The following is a 23,903-nucleotide window of genomic DNA, read 5'->3' on the forward strand; positions in this document are numbered from 1 at the left end:
GCAAAGAGCTAGAAGCTTTTTACCTCTAAATAATACTGTTGCCTGAATACTTTAGCAGTCATGGGTGAGTATCCATTTGCCTGAAACTACACGTATGTTCATTCATTTGTGTCGACAGACCTTAACTTCTTGTATGATGAAAGATTGCCGCCAATTGAAACTGAAACCACGGACACCAAAACTAAAACAGAAATTGAAAAACTTTACCTTTAAAAGGCACTGGACACATTTGGTAATTGTCGAGGACCAGTATTCTTACTTGGTGTATCCCAACATATTCAAAAATAAAAAATCTGTGAAAATTTTGACTCAAACGGTCATCGAAGTTGCAAGAGAAATTAGAGAATAAGGAAAGAAAAACACCCTTGTTGGAAAAACTTATGTACTTGCAGATGCCTGAAAAAAACTCTTCCTATACTAATGCAGTCACCGAAGAGACTGAGATAAAGCATAGAGCAATGACATAAAGTACCAAGCAGGAGAACTTGCATCCGACAAATACAAAGAGACAATTGAGAGGACCAGAAAGGGGTTAAGGTACTGGGTAGAGACAGCTACAAACAAGAGGAGACAAAAGGTATACTTTCTGGCACTAACAGCAGCGATGAAGTGTATTTTTAAACCCAACACACAACAATTCAACCAAAACAAATGCTCATTAGATGAAAGTAGGTTTTTTTTTTACCACCAGGGAAAGTGCACTAAAGAGACTCTTAAGTTGGCCATTCCAGGGGTAACCAACCATGTAATATCACTGTGGTGGTGCACTATCAGTGACATCAGAATGGTTGGTATCTCCAGACCCTCAAGCAAAATGTTTCTTTAAAAAAGTCTGTTTATTTCACTTGATGGTCACCACCAGCTTCTTGTCCTTACATATACATAGAGCTCTAGTCTTGTGGTGAGTGAAAACAAATTACGACCAAGTTACTTTTGCTGAAAGTCGGTGCCTTCATAAGAGATTTCACAAACTAAGCCCCTCTCACAATAGGAAGTTTCCCAGAAAGTTTGGTTGGCCTTCTCACACCTTTGACGAATTTGGCAGCAGACCTACCAGGTAAATTTCCATTGATTACGTAGTTTGGAGCGTCCGATAAGTCCCCCAACCCTGACAAACTCCTGGGGAGTAGCCATTTCATGGGGATAGCTAGCCCTACTTGGGAGTTTAAAAAAAAAATGGACTCTCCATGGGTAAAGCTAGATAACCCCTGAGTTGGCATACTCAATGCTCATTAATTTTCCCGAGTAAAATTTATATCAAAGAGAAAAAAGTATGTGACGTGGTGTGGTCAAGTTAAGTTAAGCTAAAAAGTCCTGGAATTTGGGGTTTATTTCCTGCGAATTAACTGTGTGGTGTGAAAAGAGTTATGTTAGTGATCTTCTTTATGCGGCAACCATAGAGCGTCTTAAAAGAAACTACGGATATGAAACGTAAACACATGGGCCGAACCATTGATTGAAAACTGAATCCAATAAAAGTAAACAGACTAACCAGCATGAAGCAAAAAGTTTACACACTTTCATAATATTTACTTAAGGCTGTATCAATTTGGGAAGTACTCATATTCGCTCTGTTTTTGAGGCCCTTGGCACACTGTCCTTCCATTAAACAGAGGCAAGGCACCATGCCGAGTCTGGTCCTATCAAGAGTGTGGTCAGAGTGTGCCTTTGAATTTCTGGAGCGACGAACTTGGAAATTAGGCTAAATTCAACACATTTTGGACAACGGGAAATGTAATTGGAAATGGCAACATTTGGAGTTATTGACCTCAACACGTGCCTGGTATGAGTTAAGGACCCAGCATGGAACCCTGGTGCGCTGAAAGCAGGGTCTGACAGACCCCACACAATTCTCCTCACACCTCTGCCTTTGATGTGGTAGGCATGGTGCCTTTCTTTGACAAGCGGTTCCTCGAAGGGAGATGAACTAAATCTATTTCTTTACTCTGAGTCATCAATTGGTAATTTTGCTAGCTCAGAAAAATACTCACACATGTCAATTACTTTGAGCAAAGATTTTAGGAAAATGTAATCATTCCAAGGGCTTTAGCTAATTACTTTGATTTTAGATATTTATTTGATTGTTCAGTACTGTTTTTAAATTCTATTACTATGACAAAAGGAAAACAAATATTCTGACATACGACCAAACAAATTAGGACATGATGTTTTTCTATCGCAGCAATGAAGAAGCACATCTCATAGATCTTTATCTCACAAAGAATGAGCATTGCAATTTGTCATTTCCTTAAACTCTACACAGCTTCCACATTCCCTAGTAACCAAATGGAGTTCTATTCCAATTATAGGAAATCTCATTGCCACGTGTTAGGTAGTTCAGAATTTCTCACCTTGACTTAAGCTGACAAGTCAAGCAGGCAGACCTTCAAGCTATATTATCGCTAATGACAATTTTCTCAAGATTTATTGGCTCATCAAGGAGTAAGGCATTTAGTTGTGACACGGACTAGAGATCTTGCATTCGTATTTTAATGTAATTCGAACTGTAAATAAACATACAGAAAAGAAATCCTTAATACATGTGATCCTTAATAAAAAATGAACTTGTCAGTAAGAAAGTGGTTCTTAAAACTCCTTAGTTTCTCATAATAATCCAGTAGACACTTGGGATACATATTAATCTTTCCTTAGTTCTGAGTAATGTCAATCAATAATAAACAATCCCTAATTTCTCATATCTGGTCTGAAACTAGCAAAAGCTGGGAAACTTCTTATCCGTTAATGTACTCAATCTGCATGTAAACAAGTTGCATGTCCCTTTAATTTCAACATGAAAACCAGTAAATTATGTCTGCTCTAATAAGGGCTTATATCATCGTAAGTCACAACTGAAAAGGTACTCACTTCTTTGGCAAGACTCTAGTAACACCAGGTGTCCATAATCTCTGAAGAAAAACACTGATAACTGCTGTTTTGATTACAAACTTTTCGGCTGAAAACTGTTACAGTAAAACATGGTCAAACATGGCTGAAAAAACCACATGTAAACAATAAACAACTACAGTCACTAGAGGGCGCTCTTCAACCTACAGTCACCATCTCACAGGTCACTGGCTCAGTGGAACATCCTCGCCCCGATGAGCGACTAGTCCTCATCATCATAACCTTCTGCCGGGTAGATCACTGCTATCTTTGTGATAGGCCTCTGGTATTCTCCGCTCTCAGTCTTCACCTTCACGTTCCTCACCTTGCCATCCAATCCAGGGAAGACCTCAAGAACCCTGCCGACACACCACTTGCCCCGGACAGGATTGGTATCTGACACAGTTACCACATCACCAACTCGTACGTTACGCCTTTCAGCTCTCCATTTCTTGCGTGGTACCAGGCAGGGTAGAACATCTCGGCTCCAGCGCTTCCAGAAAGAGTCGATAATCCTCTGAACAAACTCCACACGGTGTCTAGGATTTTTGGTCTCCTGGAATGGCCCCTGAGGAACATCAGTCGAAGCTCTTCCAAGTAGTATATCATTCGGACTCAGGTAGGAGCCATCATCTGGGTCATTTGGGATCCTTCCAATCGGGCGTTGGTTTACGAGGTTCGCAACTTCTAATAAAACTGTGTAAAGCTCAAACGGAGTCAGCACCTGAGCCCCAACAGCCCTTTTCAGCGCAGTCTTGCAGCTCTTGACTAATGCCTCTGCACACCCATTTTGATGTGGTGCTCTTGGTGTGATGAACTTCCATTCCATGCCTTTCTCTGCACCGAACTGTTTCAGCTCTTCGATGTTCCAACCTTGAATCATCTTTTGGAGTTCCCGTTGTGCTCCGACCAGTTGGGTTCCGTTATCACTAATCATCTGAGCTGGATAGCCTCGAATAGAAAAGAATCTGCGGAGCACTTGAATGTATTCCATAGTGGAACAGTCCACCGCTAGCTCTAGGTGCACTGCTCTGGTGTTCAGGCAAGTGAAGATCACTCCATAGTGTTTGGCTGTTTTGTTACGTCCAATCTTCACTTGGTAGGGTCCAAAGTAATCGCATGACGTGAAGTAGAATGGTGGTGTGTATGGTGCTAGGCGTTGCTTCGGTAAATCAGCCATGATCTGTGTCTCAAGTTTATGCTCTGCCTCTCTGCAAACCACACAGCGGTATTTAATCGTCTTGGCTAGGTTGTGTGCCTTCAGGATCCAGTATCTTTGCCTTGTTTTTGCAACAGTGGTAGCAACACCAGTGTGGCCCTGTTGGTGAATACTACGCACAATCAGAATTGAAATGTGATGATCATTGGGAAGCAGTGCTGGGTGCTTTGAAGTGTAAGACATCGTAGACTCCTGCAGTCGGCCTCCAACCCTTAAGATTTCTGCATCATCTGTGAATGGACTCAATGACTTGAACTCTCCGTTGGCCCTGCGCTTGTGTAGATTTTTCTGTGCCTTGGTAATCCAGTAGTTGGCAGCATCTGTCAGCTCTTGGGGTGAGAGCGGACCCTGTTTAGACTCCTTGTTTACACAAGACTGCATCTTGGCTCGTATGTTCTGGACAAATCGACGAACGTAGGATGTGACCCTGATTAGCTTTCTCCAGCTAGAATACTTCTTGCAATCAATGGCTTCCTGAGTTTCGGTGGTGATGAATACAGCTTGGGTCTTGTGTCGTTCCTTATCTACCTCCATCTGGTTTACCCTCTCTGCATCTTTTGGCCACCTTTCTTCTGGGAAGCGCAGGAATTCTGGACCATTTTTCCAACGCTGGGTCAATTGTTTCACAGGTATTCCACGAGAGACGTCATCTGCTACATTCAGCTCTCCTGGAACATGTCTCCACTGTGAGGGATCTGTTTGGCTCTGAATCTCGCTTACTCGGTTGGATACAAATGTTTTGAATCCTCTGGCTTGGCTTCGAATCCAAGATAGGGTAATCATACTGTCAGTCATAAACACTGCTTCCTCTACTGGTAGGCGCATTTCTTCCATGATGGCCTGGTACAGCCTTGTACCCATAACTGCTGCTTGCAACTCCAATCGTGGGATGGTGAGCCTCTTCAGGGGTGCTACTCTAGACTTTGCTGCAATGAATCTGACATCATAGGTGCCATCATTTATCTGCCATCGGATGTAGGCACAGGCTCCGAAAGCTTCCTCTGAAGCATCGCAGAAGATACACAGCAAGGGCACGCCAACAGCATTCGACGGAGTAAGACATCTTTCAAAACTGATCTCATTCAACTCTTTCATCTCTTCGAATAGTTGAATCCAACTGTCATGATCTGCCTTGGGTATTTCTTGGTCCCAGTCCAGACCCTGTTGCCATAGATGTTGCATTCCAATCTTGGTACGGATGAGAAAGGCTGCAGCGAATCCAATCGGGTCAAAGATTTGTGCAATCTGGCTCAGAATTTGACGCTTTGTTAACTTTCTCTGCATCAGTTCTCGATCATCGGTGGACAAATTCTTGTCCAAGTCCAAGTTGACCTTGTAGTGGAATTCGTCAGTTTTGCGGTTCCATACTGTCCCCAGTACTTTCTCATCAGTTGTGGTGTCCAGGAACTTCATTCTCTCCTCTTCCTTGTCAGTGGTATTGTTTTCTTCCAGAGCTTCATTAGATAGCCAGCCCTTTACTCGGAATCCCCCTTCAGCTAACACCTCATCTATCTCACTTGTCAGCTTCTTGGCCTCATTCACAGTGTGGACGGAATCGCATATGTCGTCCATGTAGGTGTTCTCCTTTAAGACTTGTGCTGCATTTGGAAATTGTTTCTCGGCAGCCTCAGCTGTTTTCTTCAGGGCGATCTGAGCCATGGCTGGAGCGGGCTTATCCCCGAACGTCAGAACTGTCTTGACGTAAGTATCAGGTGTACGGTCAGTATTCAGGTCTCTCCACAAGAAGCGATGAACATGCTGATCACGTTTTGGAATCAGAATTTGGTGGTACATCTTTGAGATGTCTGCAATGACTGCCACTTTATTTTCACGGAACTTCATGATGACTCCAAATAAATTGTTAAGAAGGTCAGGCCCCTTGTACCAGTAGTCGTTCAGACATCGCCCGTGGTAGGTTGCTGAAGAATTGAAGACAATTCGGAGAGGTGTGCTTTTACTTTCTGGCCTCAAAACTCCATGATGAGAGATGTAGTGTACGGGACCTTTGTATGACTTCAGTTCAGCTTCAGACAGCTTCCGGGCAAACTTCTTTTCCACCATTTCCTTCATCTGGGCATCATAGGCTTCTGCATGACTTGTGTTTTTTGCAAGTCGGCGTTCTGTTGAATAGAGCCTCTTCTCTATCTGGATCTTGTTATCTGGTAACTGGTTTGGATCCCTTTTCCAAGGATAAGGGACGGTCCATCGGTTTCCATTTCGGGTACAGGATTCTTCTATTATTTTGGCTTCCTTTAGTTCTGCTGGGCTGAGCTTTTCTGGTTCACATGTGCAGGACTTCACGGCTACTCCCATAGCTTCAGTTTTCCAGAAATCTGTCATATCTACTGGTGTTGAGAACTTTACATGGAGAACTCGGCTTGTCTTGGTCTTGTTCCCAGGGCCGGTTCCAAAAATCACCCAACCAAGTGGTGATTGGCGGGCAATCAGATTCTGGGCTTCATGGGTTTCACCAGCATGTATGCTTGCATGATCAATGCCAATGAGTAGGTCTACTGGGCCGCTACCTCGATGGAGACTGCTTGGATGTAGTTTGAACAGTTTGGCCATTTCTGATAGGTCAACTTCAGCAACATCGTCGCTTATGCAGGGGATACCAATGGCAGTAACAGTGTAAGTTGGACCTTTGTACTTCGGACGAAGACGGACCTCATAGACTTTTGTTTGAAGCTCTTCTTCTTCTCCTCCCACTTTGGTGATGGTAGTAATTACATCCTTTCCTTTGAGCTTCAAGTTTTCGGCAAGGGACTTTCTGATCAATGTAATCTGTGCCCCGGAGTCAAGAAGGATATTTGCTGGTTGAGTAATCTGGGTTCCCATGATCTGCACTTGTAGGACTGGTAGCAATACCTCTGCTCGGGTTGTACTTACTGCAACACTGACTGAACCGGTGGCTTGCTGGGGAGTAAAATGCAGTAATTGATGGTGATAGTGTTTACATTGGAGTCCGTTCATCATCTCTGTGCATTGTCGTCTTCTCGAACAGGTAGACACGTTGTGGCCTTTTCCTGCCTTTTTGAGGCAGCTGAAGCAGACATGGTTCTCTTTGACCATCTTAAATCGGTTGGCTGGACTCATTCCCTTGAACTTGTCACACTGGTCTGTCCAGTGGCTGGAAGTGTGACAAACCCAGCACTTGTCACGGAAAGGCATTGATGTCGGGTCTTTCTGCTGAATCTGAATGTGATTGATGCTTGATCGGGGACTTTGACTCACACATCGTACTGGTGCCGTTGCTCTCATCCTCGATTTCATTTCCGATGACATCCAGTCTAGCAGTCCTTGTAGCGTCGCTATTTCTTTATCCCTTTCCAAGTGTCTGGACCACACCTTACGGTCGTCAGCGTTCATTTTCTGCTCAATGACTGCTAGCATATGATTGTTATCCATGTCGTTTCGGCGCCCCACCTCCTTTAATGTGTTATAGCTCCTTCTCACAAGATGAACTAACTCACAGAATCTGGCATCTTCCCCGTCTCGGAGTGGCTTGAACTTCATGATATCTTGGGTGACGGTGTCAGTAATGAATCGTGGATCACCATATATTGTATCGAGATACTCCCAGGCTGCATCGTAATCGGACCCCATTCCCTTAATCAGCTCCAACGGCTTTCCTTGTAGGCATGTACGCAACAGAGTGATGGCATCCCTCTTACCATACCTCTTATCAACCATATGTTTGAAGTCATCTTTAAAGATGGCGTATTCTCTGACATCCCCTGTGTACTTGGGCATCTTTGGCTTTTCCATTTTAAACCCACAGAATTTGTCGACATCATGGACTGCTGTATTCACTTTCTTCTGCTCTTCTTTCTGATCACTTGCTTCATTTTTGCTGATATGGCTATCGGATTCTGTTATCTGCTTGGCACTGGAAGTTGTACTGGTTTGCTCTGCACTGGATATTTGCTCGGCACTTGAACTGGACTGGTCATCACTGGAACTCGTTTTCTCTGCACTGGCACTGGCTTCTTCCTTCGGGTTTGACTCTTTCTCTGTAGGTGTTGGAGTTAGATGATCTTTTGCCTCACACTGTAAAGCTATGAACAAAAACCACATGTAAACAATAAACAACTACAGTCACTAGAGGGCGCTCTTCAACCTACAGTCACCATCTCACAGGTCACTGGCTCAGTGGAACATTTATGAAACGGGGAGAAAGTCAGAGAGCTTCTATCATGTCCATCCTTTCTAACTAGAAATGTACCGGAATGTCCCTGGTGTGGGGGTTTTCTGTTTTTGAGATCCCGTTGGGCATTCAAATTAACATCTCCAGAAAATGTGAGAGGTGTGAACTCAACTGCCAAGTGGTAAGGTTTGCCTATAATGAGATAATGAATCTAGAGGCAGCTAATCCTGTAGAAGGAAGGTCCCACAGGGATCACTTATTGGTCCATTCCAGGTAAATGCTAATTTAGTTAAGGGTCTATCACCTAGGTGACCTGCTGAAATGTTCAATATGTTTTCGTCACCTCTACTACTATTTAGCAGAAATCAAACAGTGAAAAAGGAAACAACTCTGTTTGACCAGTACTGTCGTATTAAAGCATGCCATTAATCATAAAGCAATTGGAGATTTTAACCTTTGAACTGTAGTTTAATGAATCTACAAACTGCATCCAAAGGTCAAAGATACATGTCACTGGATAAATATGTACAAGGAACATATTAAAGTTGGCTTTAGACAAAAAACTGCAACCCCCACCACAACAGGTCATCACAAAGTTCACAGTTTGACACAATTCTTCAATCCAAGAAAAGTACTGAATAGTGCATAAAGTATTAAATGTACTTTTTGTACGGCACAAAATACAATGTCCACAGATTTACATTAAACTTACACGATTTGACGATAATGATGGTAGAAAGTTTCCCTTAAAATATTTTTGGAGAATTGAGTAAAACAATGTCACAAAAATAATTTTTGACTCAGTGAGACGGAAATTATTTTAGCAAGTACAATGTATTAACGTAACACTCATGAAAACATTGCTCTGTGATTTTCAACTTTTTTTCTCAAAAACTTGATGATTAATGAAGCTGAAACTTCTATAGGTAAATTATATTACGTACTTTTTCATTCACAGTGACTACTGGATTCATATCATGGCAACAAAACTTGATCTACATAAGGTATCAAAACCCTTTAAGCTATGTTCATTTCTACCTCAATTCCAATATGGTGAAATGCAGGTAAAATAAAAAGCCTACAAAGACAGCCAGGTTCAAGTTGAAGTCAATTTCCTTAACCTAAAATGACAGTTATTCTAACCCGAAGTGGTATTATCACAACTGGAATAACAAAACAACACCCAGTATATATTCAGACTAAAAGTATCAAGACATTCTAAGATGGATCATGGATGGATCAGTCAGCATAACAAATCTGCCTTACAATAACAAAGATCTACCACATCAGGTAAGATGAATGAAGGGGGCTTTAGGGTACCAGGTGGCTTCGTTGTGTGCAACCACTGGAGGTAAAACTCTGGTCTGTTTGGGTTCACTGCTTGAAATAACCATTAAAGGTAAAAAGGGTTTCCTTAAAGCCATTGGACTCTTTCGGTAACCAGTATTGTCCAAGGCCCACACTTCGTGTATCACAACCTATATATAAAATAACAAACCTGTGAAAATTTAAGCTCAATCGGTCATTGGAGTCGGGAGAAAATACTGGGGAAAACCCACCCTTGTTTCCGCACATTTCGTCGTGTCATGACATGTGTTTAAAATAAATCCATAATTCTTGATATCGAGAATTGATATTGTTTTAATGTTTTCTCAAAAAGTAAAGCATTTCATGGAATAATATTTCAAGAGAAGTCTTTCACCATTACCTTCTGTGAACCCCGTAAGTTATTTGTAAATCTGTGAACTTTTTTTTCTTTTTTTTTCTGTTCCAAAAGTGTATAATGGCTTTAACATTCGTTGGCAAAGTTGGAATGGAAAAAGTTCACAGATTTTAATATTAAATATGTGCTACAAGTTAATCCTGGTGATACTCCCAGGTGAAATATTATTGAGTATACATCGGTGTATGGGTAAAAACCAAAATTAATATTCTTTATCCCCGATGCAAATTTAACATCTCTGAAATATTATTGTTTTTTAGAAGTTTTGATACTGCCAGGCAGAAACTTGATGTTTGAAAATCAGTTAAGCATAAAGGGGGTCACTCACTATTTGGGGGTCACTCACTATTTTCTTTTGACTCAGAGATGACTGCTTGAGCTTAAACTTCTGCAAAAAAAACCAGGAACTTGAGAATTTTACCGAAGATGTAAAGTTATCTAGAGTTAAAAAAAAAAGCTAAACAGTAAATAAAAGCATTGGCAATTTGAGGAAAAAATCCTATGCAAGTACATTAAAAAACATGCCAATCAAACGGGAAAAAAAGTTTAATAAATTGTGGTCACAAATGAAACTTTGTACTAAAAAACATTTGTGGCCAGAGAGGCAATATCGCTGTTATGGTTTTGTGATCATACCCACTCATTAAACTTTACAGATTGTCAAAGGTTGAAACGTTTGACTAACATGTTTCCAAGTAAAATCCAATATGATGACACAAACTCCTTCAACAATAAACAAGTAAAATACACACACACGTTTTTCTAATTCCTTCCAGAATGAATACACAACTAAAAAACCGCAGATTCCACAAGAGTTCAACAATCTCATTCCGAGCCGGACTTAAACTCCTCTTTCAGAGATAAACAACAATTCCCTCTGAATAAATAAAAAAAATTGATTATAAAAAAACTGTGACTATTGCTAGCACAGACAGCCAGACGGCACTGACTGTCATTTACCATTCTCGAAAAGCTCTTCATAAACTGTCACATGTGACCTCTGTGGCAAAGGTCAAGCACCATCCAAGATGTAACACTTAATAATTTTTGTCAGAGGGTTCTGGTACCCAAAATATTTGTTAGTTGTCAAACTTTACCAATACGGACAATACATGGTGGATATCTTCTTCTATTGAACTTTGGATACAAATGAAAAGTCTGATGAGGAAATTTGATGATATCTGTCAGGTCCTGATTGCAATTGCTGTTTTGACGCTTTTGATAAATGCCCTGTGGTTATTAATGGGAACTCTTAAACTTTAAAGGAATGGTACTTTTCTTTTTAAAAATATTTGGGATAACACATTTTTCAAGTTTTAAATTGGTTACATTTCCTTTGGTAAAAAGTTTGTATTTACACTCACCATTACATTATTTTTTCCTTATAATAAAAGGAAATGAATTTTAGAAACCGTGTACTTTATGAACCAATCCTTGATTTAACAAACTGATCTCTTTCAAAAATCCACTTTTTACTTTCCGTTCAGATCGCAGTTAAGTATAACATATGTTGTCCTTTCTAAGGAGGGAAGTGTAGAAAAAGAAATTTCTGGTGAAATGCACCTCAAGTCTGACTTAAACCATGATTGTAAGAAGGTAATAATGTTTTCAATTGGGCTCAAGGGGAGAGTTTAAAGCAGAAAAAAGTCTGCCTAATCAGAGTGTGGACTTTGGGCCAATAAAGGCTGAAGAATGTGACCTGGCCTTTCGGCCCCGCACGCGCTGACTTCATTCTCCCTTTTTTGTTGTTTAAAAAACTCCCCCTTAGTTTATTTCCGATGAGAATGACAGCCGGGCGATAATCGTCAAAATTGCAGCGCTGAATCCAATACATTAAAGTTAATGCAGGAGGGTTATGGAGGTTAATGCAGACAAGAAGAGATAGTTGGATTCAGTACGATGCGATCTGCCGGGCTAAATTATCCTTCCCATTTGATGGGATACAGAGGTTTCAAACAAACTAGAACACTCAATCGCCTCCGGGTATACAAAGAAGAAAGGGGGAAAAAAAAACTCATGGATTTGTGGAAAATTGTGTCACACAACCTATAATACAGCTGGATTCAGTCTTACACTATGATGGCTTTTTTGCGGTGGTTTAAAGAAGTCAAGTTTAGTGGGTCAGTGGAAAACGGGATGCTTTCATGCGCAGAAGATTAACCATCTGGAACGGACGCATGTTCCTTGTTAGGAGCGTCAAATCTGTTCCATATGTGAATCAACTGGAGTAAGACCCCGAAAATGTATCTAATTGTATGTCGGGTATTATATGAATCATCACTGCAAAAACCTGAAATGGCTAATGTTGTGTGTTTGTGGCATAAATCTGGTTGTGCATAATGTAATGGATAGTGAAAACACCTCATTAAGGAACTGAGTGAAAGCACAGGTACATTTCGAGTGAAGCTTACAATTTAATGAGTTTATCTCATAACATCTTGCAAAGAGTTAGAATGTGACTGGCGCCGCTGATTAGACAACAAGGAGGCTCAAATGGGGCATATTAACTCAGGTCTCTTTAAAAGAAAACATAAAATAAAATGTATCAATATTTTCAAGCCTTAGTGACCGTTAATGATTCATCATTTCTAGATTTGTTCCGGCTCCTTTCGCTGATTTTAAAATGCACTTTTTTTTTGTAAGTTGGTACAAGTCATTATTAAGTGATGATGAGAATTTAAAAGAAGGGTCCACAAAGTATAGGTGGCACTAGATCCTCATTGTCTTAAAAACAAGAAAATTTGTTATGATTTATGAAACTGCTTACCAACCAAAAGGATCTATGAAATAATGCACAAAATAGTTAATGGCCCGACGTTTGGCCCTAGCAGCGACAAACATGAGCAGGTTACTAATTTATTTACTAAACCAACTTTCATTGCTTGTCGAGGTCCCTTTTTGATCGACTGACAAATTCTTTGCTTGGTCTATATCTTTGCAGCTCATTTATCATTTCCCACCTGTAAATTCCTTGGACTTTATTTTTTATCAATTGGTATGGAATTCCATACAAAGCTTTCAACGACAACCTTGCCAATGGCAGTCCGTCTGACAAGCAGTCTCTCTCTCGCCCCATGTGCCCGTTGGAATCCAACAATTCATGCCCACTGTCACGAATGACTTGGCACTTCAATGTCTCTTCCTAAACTATAGAGCTCATCAAAGGGAAGCCTCGCTCTTTGCCGACGCGCAGTCGTTTTCAATGAACCACCTCGGTTATGGTTCCCCAACACCATTCTGATGGCCGTCTCAAAGAGGCTGCTTCCGGTTGGAAATCCAAAACTGCACATGGGCTGGATTCTCTCCCCCCCCCCCCCCACATTTATCATTTCAATTAAATGCTCCGATCACATCGATGTCTAGTGTAAAAATGCATTTGAAATCAAGGAAGAAGATTGATTTGGAAATGTAAATCCTCAGGCTTCGAACTCGTTCACAACATAGGTCTTTAAATTTGTCCGGTTGGTGCAAAGCAGTAAATTAGTTCGAATCTCAATAGAGTGTGTTCTCATAATGCAAGATTGAAGTAAAGGTAAATTCCATTGTAGAGCAACGAAGGGGCTTACTGGAAATGACTTGCTAAGCTGGGAATTCATCACAGGCGCTGCTTATTGGTCAGTAAAATAATGCATCCATTTGAGGCCTTTGAATCATCTGGATAGGACGTTACAGGTGCAGTTTGACAGAGCTGCTTAAGCAGAATATATTGCTTAACACTTTTCTGCTTAGCAAAAATGAGTAAATGTAGTGACTGTGACAGTGCTACATATATATCTGCTAAACATATATTGTTACTTGCATTCAATGTTTACAAAACACATTCTGAGAATTTTTAAAAGAGAAAAAAAGGCACCCAGTCCATAACAGGAAGGGACTTTTGCCTATAATATTTATTAAAAATAAGTAAATGAAAGGAAGTTGAAATACAATTTCTTTCCCATTACCTGGCTCGGCTTGAAAGAGCAAATAAAATAATTATTAATATAACGTCCATCATTTTCTCAACAATGTAACCCCTGCATGGCCTTTCATTCAAATCCTACACGAATACACGCACGCCCCGGAAATATTCCAAATACCCATCAAATTCTGTGACACTTGATTCCTTTGTGCACAATACTAATTGTTGGGTTGCTATTGTAACTTCTGTCAAACTTTAAATTGGAACATAAAGCCTTTACAATTGTTATCGGTGAATAAGTGTCAATCAACTGCTATATAGTGAGACAGTTCGCTGACTTGAGTTATGGGTTATTAATACTATGTAGATAGAATCTGTTTGAGTAAATTAATTGACTTGCATAACTTTGAATGACTGTAACTCATTGATTTGGGCCTAATTGAAGACCTGTTAGCATAGAAACTTGCTTACAGAAAAAAACTTGCTTAGCAGACTCAGGTAGACATATTAATGCCATGACGTTTATATTGACTGGTTCGCCAATCATTTTTTTGCTGAGCAAAGAAATTTGCTAAGCAGTGTTTTCTACTTAAATTGGAACTTAGTCTTTAAGAAAATATTAATGAATTTTTTTTATTTTTTTTTTTTGGGGGGGGGGGTTGGGGTTGAACCAACAACCTCCGGTTTAGTGTGCCAGCACAGTAGGACAAGTTAAACCGTTGGTTCAAATCCAACTGAAGTAAATTTTTCTGTTCAACCCCAAATTGTTTCAACTTTACCCCTTCAGTTTCAGTTAACCTGGTGGTTAATATAACTTGATTTTTAAAGGAATGTCAAACAATATTTGGAAGAATTGTGTTAGCAAATAAGGCATCACAACTATGTGAAATTAAACACAGAATGTTACAAAATAGTGAAATTCTGAATGACTCTTTAGGAAAATCTACATCAAATTTTGAATTTTATCAACAGATTGCTGTAAATGTTATTATTCTTCAACACTTGCCGACACGCTAATCTAGTTGTACAGTATGTAGCCGAAGTCACCATTTTGGACACGGCCTCACTTACAAACAGAGGTTTATGGATGTACGACTGGAGTAATCAGCTCAGTGGTCACACTCCTTAACTACTCCCATTTCTGCTTAAACCATCCTTTTTATGGGGAGAGGTTGATAGTATATAAAATTGTGAGAAACAGCTCACTATGAAGTAATGTAGTTTTGGAGAAAGAAGTAATTTTCCACGAATTTGATTTCAAGACCTCAGATTTAGAATTTGAGGTCTCAAAATCAAGCATCTGAAAGCACACCTTCGTGTGACGAGGGTATTTTTTTCTTTCATTATTATCCCACAACTTCGACGACCGATTGAGCTCAAATTTTCACAGGTTTGTTATTTTATGCATTTACACCAACTGAGTGAAGGCTAGTCCTTGACAATTTACCAATAGTGTCCAGTGTCTTTAAACCTCAGTTTTATTAAAGAATCTTCAAGGGCAAAAGCAATGGTAAGTCTGTCTTGACCACCCACACATGAATTAGCCAAGCTTTCAGTGAATCCAGGATCCGACCATCATTATGATGAGTCAGTCCTCTTGAGGACGGGATGACCGTCACAAAATAAGACATTGAGGCATAAAACATTCGGTCAAATTTATCTTCCCTCCATGACTTAATACACCATATTTTCGAGGTGATTGTCGTGTGCATGCAGATACTAAAAAGTACCAAACACAGCATTTCGGATAGACCATGACAACAAAAAAACCACAAGCTTGACATTTCTACAGAGAAAAAACAACTTCTCATTCAACACCCACCTGGCCAATTTTATCTCAATCAACCAAACAGATTAGGCACAGTAAAGAAAGACCACCATGACACCTTCTGTTGTCCTACCCACTAAAAAGATTAGAAAAATTGTCACTATAAATAAAACTGGAAGGGATAAAGTGGCATGCCCCCCAAATCGCACATAATGATACTATTAACTAAAACCATAAGATAAATACTCACCTGGGGGGGAGCTTCCAATATCTCCATGGCATTAGTTACACCGGATAATAAGATTCCAATCTGGAGTTGGTTACCTGGCAATGGGCGACCGGGGATAAAGTGAATGTTCCGGGTGTTTTGAACATACCGGGGTTGAAGCTCTGCGTGTTATGTACCCCTAGAACCAAGGGCACTTCTATCATCCAATGAGTTTGGCTGGTGTGAAGAAAAAAACTGGTTCACAGCAGATCGGGGGGACCGGGCGATCGCTGTCAATTATCAAACAGCATATTTGTCCAACCCACCTGTATAAGCAACCCTGATCAAGCCATCACTGTATTTTTTAACACAAGCAACCACAGCCAACACAAAACAGCGACTGGAAACCCAGGCCACAGGTAACACGGCTTCTGGAATAGCTCACAATCTCTTGTGCCCTTCTATTTTTTATTTTTTTCCAGTTTTGGATAGAAAAAAAGTTAAAAACCTAGTATGTTTTGTCCAGGTTTTTGTTCTTTTAGCAAACACTGCTCTGAAATTGGGATTGCATCAAGTTTATATTGCACTCAAGCTGTTTGAATATACTTGAGGGTAGATAAATAATGCGGGACAGGGGGGAAAAAAACACACCCCCCCCCCCCCCCAAAGAAAAAAAAAAAAAAAAAAACCTGACAATTACAGCAAAACATAAATTTACCATTTTCAATGCTTCGTTATTCAGACCAGTTTCCAGAACTGTGCAGCGCTATTCCATCACCGAATCCGACACAACCACGCCCAGACAGCCACAGTAAAAACACACTGTGTCAATCTTGCACGCACGCTTGACAAAAAAAAAGTCCATTTTCAGTCAGCGGCAGGGAATTCCTCTGCACGCAAGCCAGGTGCACTTTGATGGAAATAATTGCGTTGAAGCATGCGTATGGGGGGCGTGTCACGAGTTTGATTAATCAATATCAGTTCGGATTGACACCTGCCATGTTCAACTCGACTCTTGTGACAAGTTTACTTAGAATCAAATACTACAAAAGTGTTAAACAATTCCACTAAAAACAAGTACATCAATATCATAAAGCATTTTATTTTATTCAAGCCTACACAACGCAAACTTGGACAATCATTTTTGCTCAGTTTAGTTAGAATTAAAACAAGGAGACAAAACAACACGTATTTATCAGCCTATATACACGGCAAACAAGAAATAATATTTTTGCTCGGCAAGCTCACTTTAAATAAAATTGTTTAAAAGGGACCAGCTCCTCCCCTTCTATTTTGACCCCATTACTGTTTGACTAACCCAGGTTAATTGGGCCCCACTAGAATAACAATACCATTAGGAATTTACTTTTGATGGGTGAGGGGTCTTTTTTATTCCCCGCCTAATTGGAGAAATGATTTGTTAATTTGTCTGGAGTCAAGCCGCCATAGGTGAGACTTCAATACATCATTTACCACCATTCAATCAGTGACGTGGCTCACTTAAATATCAGCAAGACTCATGGAATTCTCATCATGTAGTACGGTTTAATTTGTGAAAACATAAAAGCTAAGAATTGGACTGGGATACCTTTTTTATTGGCCTTAGAAAACAAAATTTACTTGTCGCTGGTGATTAGGGTGTCTTTTAACATGTGCCCCAATAAGTTTGCCTTGCCTGTGGCCTCTTGTCAATTCTGTAGTGAGGCAAGAAAAAGCTTGAGGGAATTGATGGCGAACTAATCTCTGAATCCATCAGGGTTGTCAGGGTGCTGTGAAATATCGGTTGTGTAAATCTGCAACGCTCATCAAAACGTTGCTCTTAATCAAAACAATTTATGCAAAAAGGCTCAGTGGATTTGTTGCATGGGTTGGCTTCCTCCCATACAATTACTTTTCATGAAAAAAAAACCAAAGCATTTTCCCCCTAGAAAAGACATTACTTTTGATATCAGTTACTGCATACATTTAAAGGTAATTCTATATGTTGTTGAATAGAGAGAAGGTTTGTCTTTGGCTCATTGTAACATCAATTCACAAAGATTTCAGACATTCTTTTTTTCCGGTTCTTCAATTGCGAGAAGAAAAAAAAAACAATTTCCCGGGTTTTTTTTTTAAATTCCTAGAGTCTCAGAAAGGGAAAATGTCTTCCCACTGTTTTCTGAAACCCACAACGAAAGTCACTGGGAAAAAGTGAGGAATTGGTTTATTTTTTATTTTTATTTATTTATAAATAAGCATTTTTCCGTACAGTAAAACTTCATAGACTACAACACAAGCTTCGTGCAATTGAAAATTCTGAAGCAGACAGTAGGGTAATGCCCTGTATTTTCTAACCACCCCCCCCCCCCCCCCCCCGCCACAATCAATGCATATTGGTACAATAGAAAACTAGCAATTTAAAAGAGAATTCTTCAATGAGAAAGAAATGGAACATTCAGACTTGAGCTACTTTATATATTATAGTTTTCCCCAACAATCACTTATCAGCCGTTTAACTGTCTCTTTTCCAGCAATGCACCATTGGGCATTTCTGCAAACAATAACAAGCCCCCAGTGACAAGAATGCCCCTTTAAAGTTCACATTCCATCAGCACCTCATGGGTAATGAACTTCACACCTGTGTAATTATACTCCTCTTGCTAATCTTAAAGGGGCTCATCAAGTTCATCAATTCCCGCCCACTTCCGAATCAACACCACACGGTTAAGCCTGCACTTTTTCCCCCAGTCAGCACACGCATATCCAGTCACAAAGTTTACAATGAGATTATTCAAGATTTGATTGCTGTAAAAGCTTGAAACAACCTGGAAAAGTTTGAGTTTTTCTGACAGAGTGGATCCACCCGTTAAAAAACTCATAGCCCTACGAATCCGGGCCGATTTTGTCAATGAGCATATCAACACCATTGGGAAGTGTCTTGTTGATATAAAGTCCTGTATGTTTTAAGGCTCTGTCACCTGAACAAACAGGGTGGCACACGTACACTATGTTCCCTTATGCGGGGCCATTGTCAAAAATCATATACCAAACTGGAACGAAAACGCAAACATCTCTTACGCATACCCAGTTCATTCATTCATCGGCAGGTCACATCAAGGCTGACTCCCATTCCACAACTTCAGGAAAGTCTTTTTTTAAACCGAGATTATCTCAAGTCCAAATCACATAAGTTCCAACCTTTGGGTTAAACATTGTATGTGCACTTATTTAATATATCCGTAAGCTAAATGGCTATCAATCCACAGATCTAATAGTGGAAAAAAACTTCCTCAACTCCTCAAACAGTGAGGAGAGAAAATGAGCTCCGTTAACAAACTGATACTTGTATTAGGCCCTGCCTAAACTCAATAATGGAGAAGGGTTACCACATTATCCCTAAAATAATCAAATCAAACCTAAACAACTCTCTGGTAAATATGACAGAGTAGCTTAGAGATTACTTGAGTATCCATGTATTAATGCGATTATGGCTTCAGCTGTTTGCTACATGGAAATCACATTACAAACGTGTAAGAATTATGATAAGATTATTGACGCATGTCATAAAACCGTTAAGAGGTGTACTCAGCTGGAATTACAGGTGAGACTAAAACATGAAAGACGTGGTGGAGTGTTGTTCTGACAGAAGTGGGCACTAGAGTTGCACTAATTCCCTTTGAACGCCTAAACATGCACAACACTAATTAAATATTTAAAAAGTATGCTGGAGTGTAACAGTGTTTCCACTCTCTGCTCAATTATATGCTAGACAAAAGAACAAATATTTGTGTCGGTCAGGCACTAATTTGTATTTTACATCAAATTGTAAACATGAGTTGTTGTTGTTGTTGTTGTTGTTGTTGTTGTTGTTCATGTTGTTGTTGTTGTTGTTGTTGTTGTTGTTGTTGTTGTTGTTGTTGTTGTTGTTGTTGTTGTTGTTGTTGTTGTTGTTGTTGTTGTTGTTGTTGTTGTTCATGTTGTTTTGGTTATTAGTATTAGGTAAAGTAGTAGTTACTGAGTAGAGATTCTGGAAAAGTAACTTTCTATGCTTTAAACCATCTTCTCCTAAAAGAAAACAGATGGCTTGAAAAAAATCCACTCTTCCCAAACTGATGATGACACTTTCTCAAAAGTTACTCTCATTTTTTGAAACAGATTGCTTGAATAAATGTTCTCTTCACAAACTAATGATGTCACTTTCTCAAAAGCTTTTTTTTGTGAAAGTGATTTCAGCACAACTAACATTTTGATTTCTGATATTTTGTAGATCCTTGTTCTGATATCTAATCAAACAACCTATTAAAAAAATTCACCCTGGAATAACTCTTTGCCCCACATCTGCCAAGCTATGAGTAGAATCAGACTTCATCCCACCCACGAGCAGCGAGAAGCGGCAGTCAGCCAGCCAGCACCACCAGATTCCTTAATTTATTCTCTCTCTGCCAAGCTCCATCCACCTCAGCTGAAATTATTGCAATATTACAGTTGACTCGTTTGGTTATCAGACATCTCCTGTGTGCCATGGATAAATCAAAACGCTCTACACTCACCGCCTCTGGGCAAACGTATTAAAGCTTACAGACCCTGGCTCTGTTTCTGCCTCAAGTACAAGCCCAGCAAGCTTAGAAGAGTTTGTTTGGGACTGAGAAGAAAAAGAAAAGAGTTCACTTTGGAAATGATTCTGGTAGGATTTGAGACCACCAGGTAATCTCGGTACTTGGACTAGAAATTGATTGTGTCGTAGATTGATATTTTAGATGCTGTTGGGTTTTCTCAGCCAGTAGTTGTACTTTTTTATTTTGAAGAGTATCAAATTCCAGAAATTCTGCGAAAAATTTCTGTCTGCTGAAACTGTATTTTGTCGTCATTATCAATGGGAAAGGTGAGGTTTGTTGCTGATGTGTTTCATATAATTACACTGTACAGAGAGTAAGCTTGTGTCCAGCTGTTACATATGACAGGTTTTCAGCTTTCATTTGAAATGTTACCTTTGTAGAATTACATTACTACATTACATGTGTGTAATACAGGCTAAATCTAAATCATACAACAGTAATGCAGTCATATGAAATGGAAGTAATTTCTGTACAGTATACATTGCATTCCGGGGCGTCAACTTACAAGCTACTATCTAGTAAAAGCATCTCACATGCTTGCAGCATTCTACAAAATTACATGCTGTCTAGTATGAACATGATGAGAAACAATTGTCTTTCATTGACTTGAGTCAAGACTATTGACTTTTTCTATCTGCACTTTTATTTTTAAAATTACCTATCATACAAGCAGGGCCCAATTTCGAAGTGCTGCTTAAAGACAGTGGACAATATTGGTAATTATTCAAAACAATTGTTAGCATAAAAACTGACTTGGTAAAAAGCAATGGAGAGCTGTTGATAAAACATTGTGAGAAACGGCTCCCTCTGAAATAATGTAGTTTTTGAGAAAGAATTACTTTACCACAAATTTGATTTCGAGACCTCAGAATTAGATTTTGAGGTCCCGAAATCAAGCATCTGAAAGTAGTAGTACACAACTTCGTTTGACAAGGATGTTTTTCTATATCTTGCAACTCCGACGACCAATTGAGTTCAAAGTTTCACAGATTTGTTATTTTATGCATATGTTGGGATACACCAAGTGAGAAGGCTGGTCTTTGACAAATACCAATAGTGTCCAGTGTCTTTTAAGCACAAAAAGTAGCCAAGCATAATAAAATTATGCTTACCAGACTATGTATCCAGCTAAACTACCATGTCGCATGTACAATTTGTGACTGGTATCCTGCTCATTTCTGCTTAGCAGACAGCTGTCAAGCCATATTTTCTGCTTGAGCATCTCGATAAAAAATCAGGGCCTGATTCACTCATTATGACAGCCTAGACTCTCTTCAAGTAGTTCATTACAACAACTGCAAACATTTTATTTTCTAACCAGGTTCTCACTTTATAAACCCTCAATTGACTCAACAATAGGCCTAAAAAGCGTCACAGGGGAACTCCACACATCGTCAATCACACACTTGTGATAAATTAATCTTGGGGAAATAACTATTATTGGGCGTTGAAAGGGTTTACTTCCCCTGAGGTGCTCCGGGGTACATTGGCTGTTTGACACTCTTGCCACTTCCCGCTACCCCTGATGAAAGGAACTTTTTTCCACGTGGGGTCACGCTCAAGTTAACTCCCGCAAAACAATTATTTAACCCTTTTCGGTGTTTCTTTTTTTCAAGTGTTGGCACATTCTTCTGCGGTAAGTCATGATTTTTACACTCTTAAAGGGACGGCTACTGGAAAAAAAAATGATTTCTTCAATTGATTTTTACAGCTTATTCCCGCAGGGAAAAATTATTTCTTTCAATTGATGTTTACAGCTTATTCCCGCAGGAAAAAATGTAGAGTTTCTTAAAGGTGCGATAAAAATATGATATTTTTCTGAACAAAAAGTTTAATTGATTTTTGTTCTTCTTTTCTATAAAATTATTACTTATATTTTGTTATATTAGTTGTGAGAACTAAAACTTGTCAATTAATGCATATTTCAAAATACCAACTATAGAGGGGGAGGGGACTTTATTAGTGAGTCTACTGTGCTTGAAAGTGAGAAAGAGCAATTAATTAAATGGAAATGCAACTATTGACACAGCAAACACACATAAAAAGAAACATTTGGCAAACAAACATTATTAGATATTTTCTATAAAAACATTGACACCTAAATATTGAGACCAAGACTGATTGAACAAAGGTGTTTGCTATTAATAGTATATAAAACAACACTGTGTATCTATATTTGAAACTAGAAATAAACACAGTGGGGTCTAGCAATTCAAACATTAATTAGTTTATCAAATTAAATGGACATAAATGGATGGGAATCCACTCATTATGTTGTGTCAAAAATTCAATATTTGAAGTGGAGTGTTCATTAATGGTGCAGCTAATCATCAAACAAATGCAAGATAAGGCTTTGAAGTTGAATAGATACTACGGTACATAATTATAAGAAGTGCTGCATATTGTAATACTAATATACATGCATGACATGGGTTTTTAGCAGAGTGTGCACTTTGCATTGCTAATTGAGTGGTTTGGAAATCTACAGTCCATCCACCTGTACTGTAGAGACAACCCAATAACATGCAGGTGCAGCTGCTGGACCGGCCCATCCTCACACTGAAACCTGCTCTTTAGTGCAAGCATACCTTCACTTGATGGGCCAATGTACTTAACCACATCCTATCTGCCTTAAAGGTAGAGTTATAGATTTTTTTGATTTTTTTTGTCAACCTAATGCTGATTATAGGCATAATGAAGAAGAAAGGAACAACAACACTTTACAAGTGAAAGTTTCAGCTGAATACAGTGTCCACTTGCAGAGAAAACAGCGGCAACCCGTCACAGTATTTTTTAAAATTTGGAGTTCATCCGTGTTCAGCAAGGTGACAGCGAGTACCAACCCCATCTTTGGCCGCAGCATTCATAAACGGACACCAACCCTCAGAAATGTTAGTTTTGGCAGATAATTATTTGACTCGTTTTTTATAATGGTCAACGCTAATTAAAGCCTCATTGTAGTTTATTTTCAGCCTCCCCCAGAATTAAAGAGTGCACATGAGAACAATTGCACTCGCTCTCCTTTATAAAATACTTTTTAATGAAATTACTTTCAAAACTATTTTTTTGCATTAAAAAAATTGTCTCTATAACTAAATAATGTGCATCACAAATGTATTTTAAATATTACAGACATTTTTTACTCAACAATTTTTGACTGACCCTCCTGAAACTGTTAAAGGCAGGGTTATTAATTAAACTTGGTGTGTTGTTTTATGAGGGTTTTAATAAATAGCCATGGGCTATAAAAAGTGTTTCATCAATCCATGACCCTAAAATGTACTAACAGATAAACTGCTACAAGAAGGGAATTTGTCTGTTTGTCCAATACGTACAAACACTCATTATAAATGCAAAAAACCCATAATGATTGATGTGCCATCATCCAAGACCACTTCCACATACACACAAACTCATTGTGCGTAATTTAAAACCGCCTAATAGGTTTTACCAGTCGAT

At 39.3% G+C, this 23,903-nt stretch overlaps 2 protein-coding genes across 4 annotated transcripts in view; both read right to left on the bottom strand.

The window, feature by feature from the left end:
- LOC139952114 (uncharacterized) overlaps window positions 1–23,903 on the bottom strand; it is a 215,447-nt gene that overhangs the window by 144,027 nt on the left and 47,517 nt on the right. The window lies entirely within an intron of this gene.
- LOC139940145 (uncharacterized) lies at window positions 2,430–8,179 on the bottom strand. Its single transcript, XM_071936411.1, has 2 exons — window positions 2,866–8,179; window positions 2,430–2,504 (listed from the first exon to the last, which is right to left on the bottom strand). Exon 1 carries the CDS (start codon window positions 8,177–8,179, stop codon window positions 3,107–3,109), a length of 5,073 nt encoding a protein of 1,690 aa, XP_071792512.1. The 3' UTR covers window positions 2,430–2,504; window positions 2,866–3,106.

The sequence above is a fragment of the Asterias amurensis genome, chromosome 1, assembly GCF_032118995.1.
Source record: "Asterias amurensis chromosome 1, ASM3211899v1".
NCBI lineage: Eukaryota > Metazoa > Echinodermata > Asteroidea > Forcipulatida > Asteriidae > Asterias > Asterias amurensis.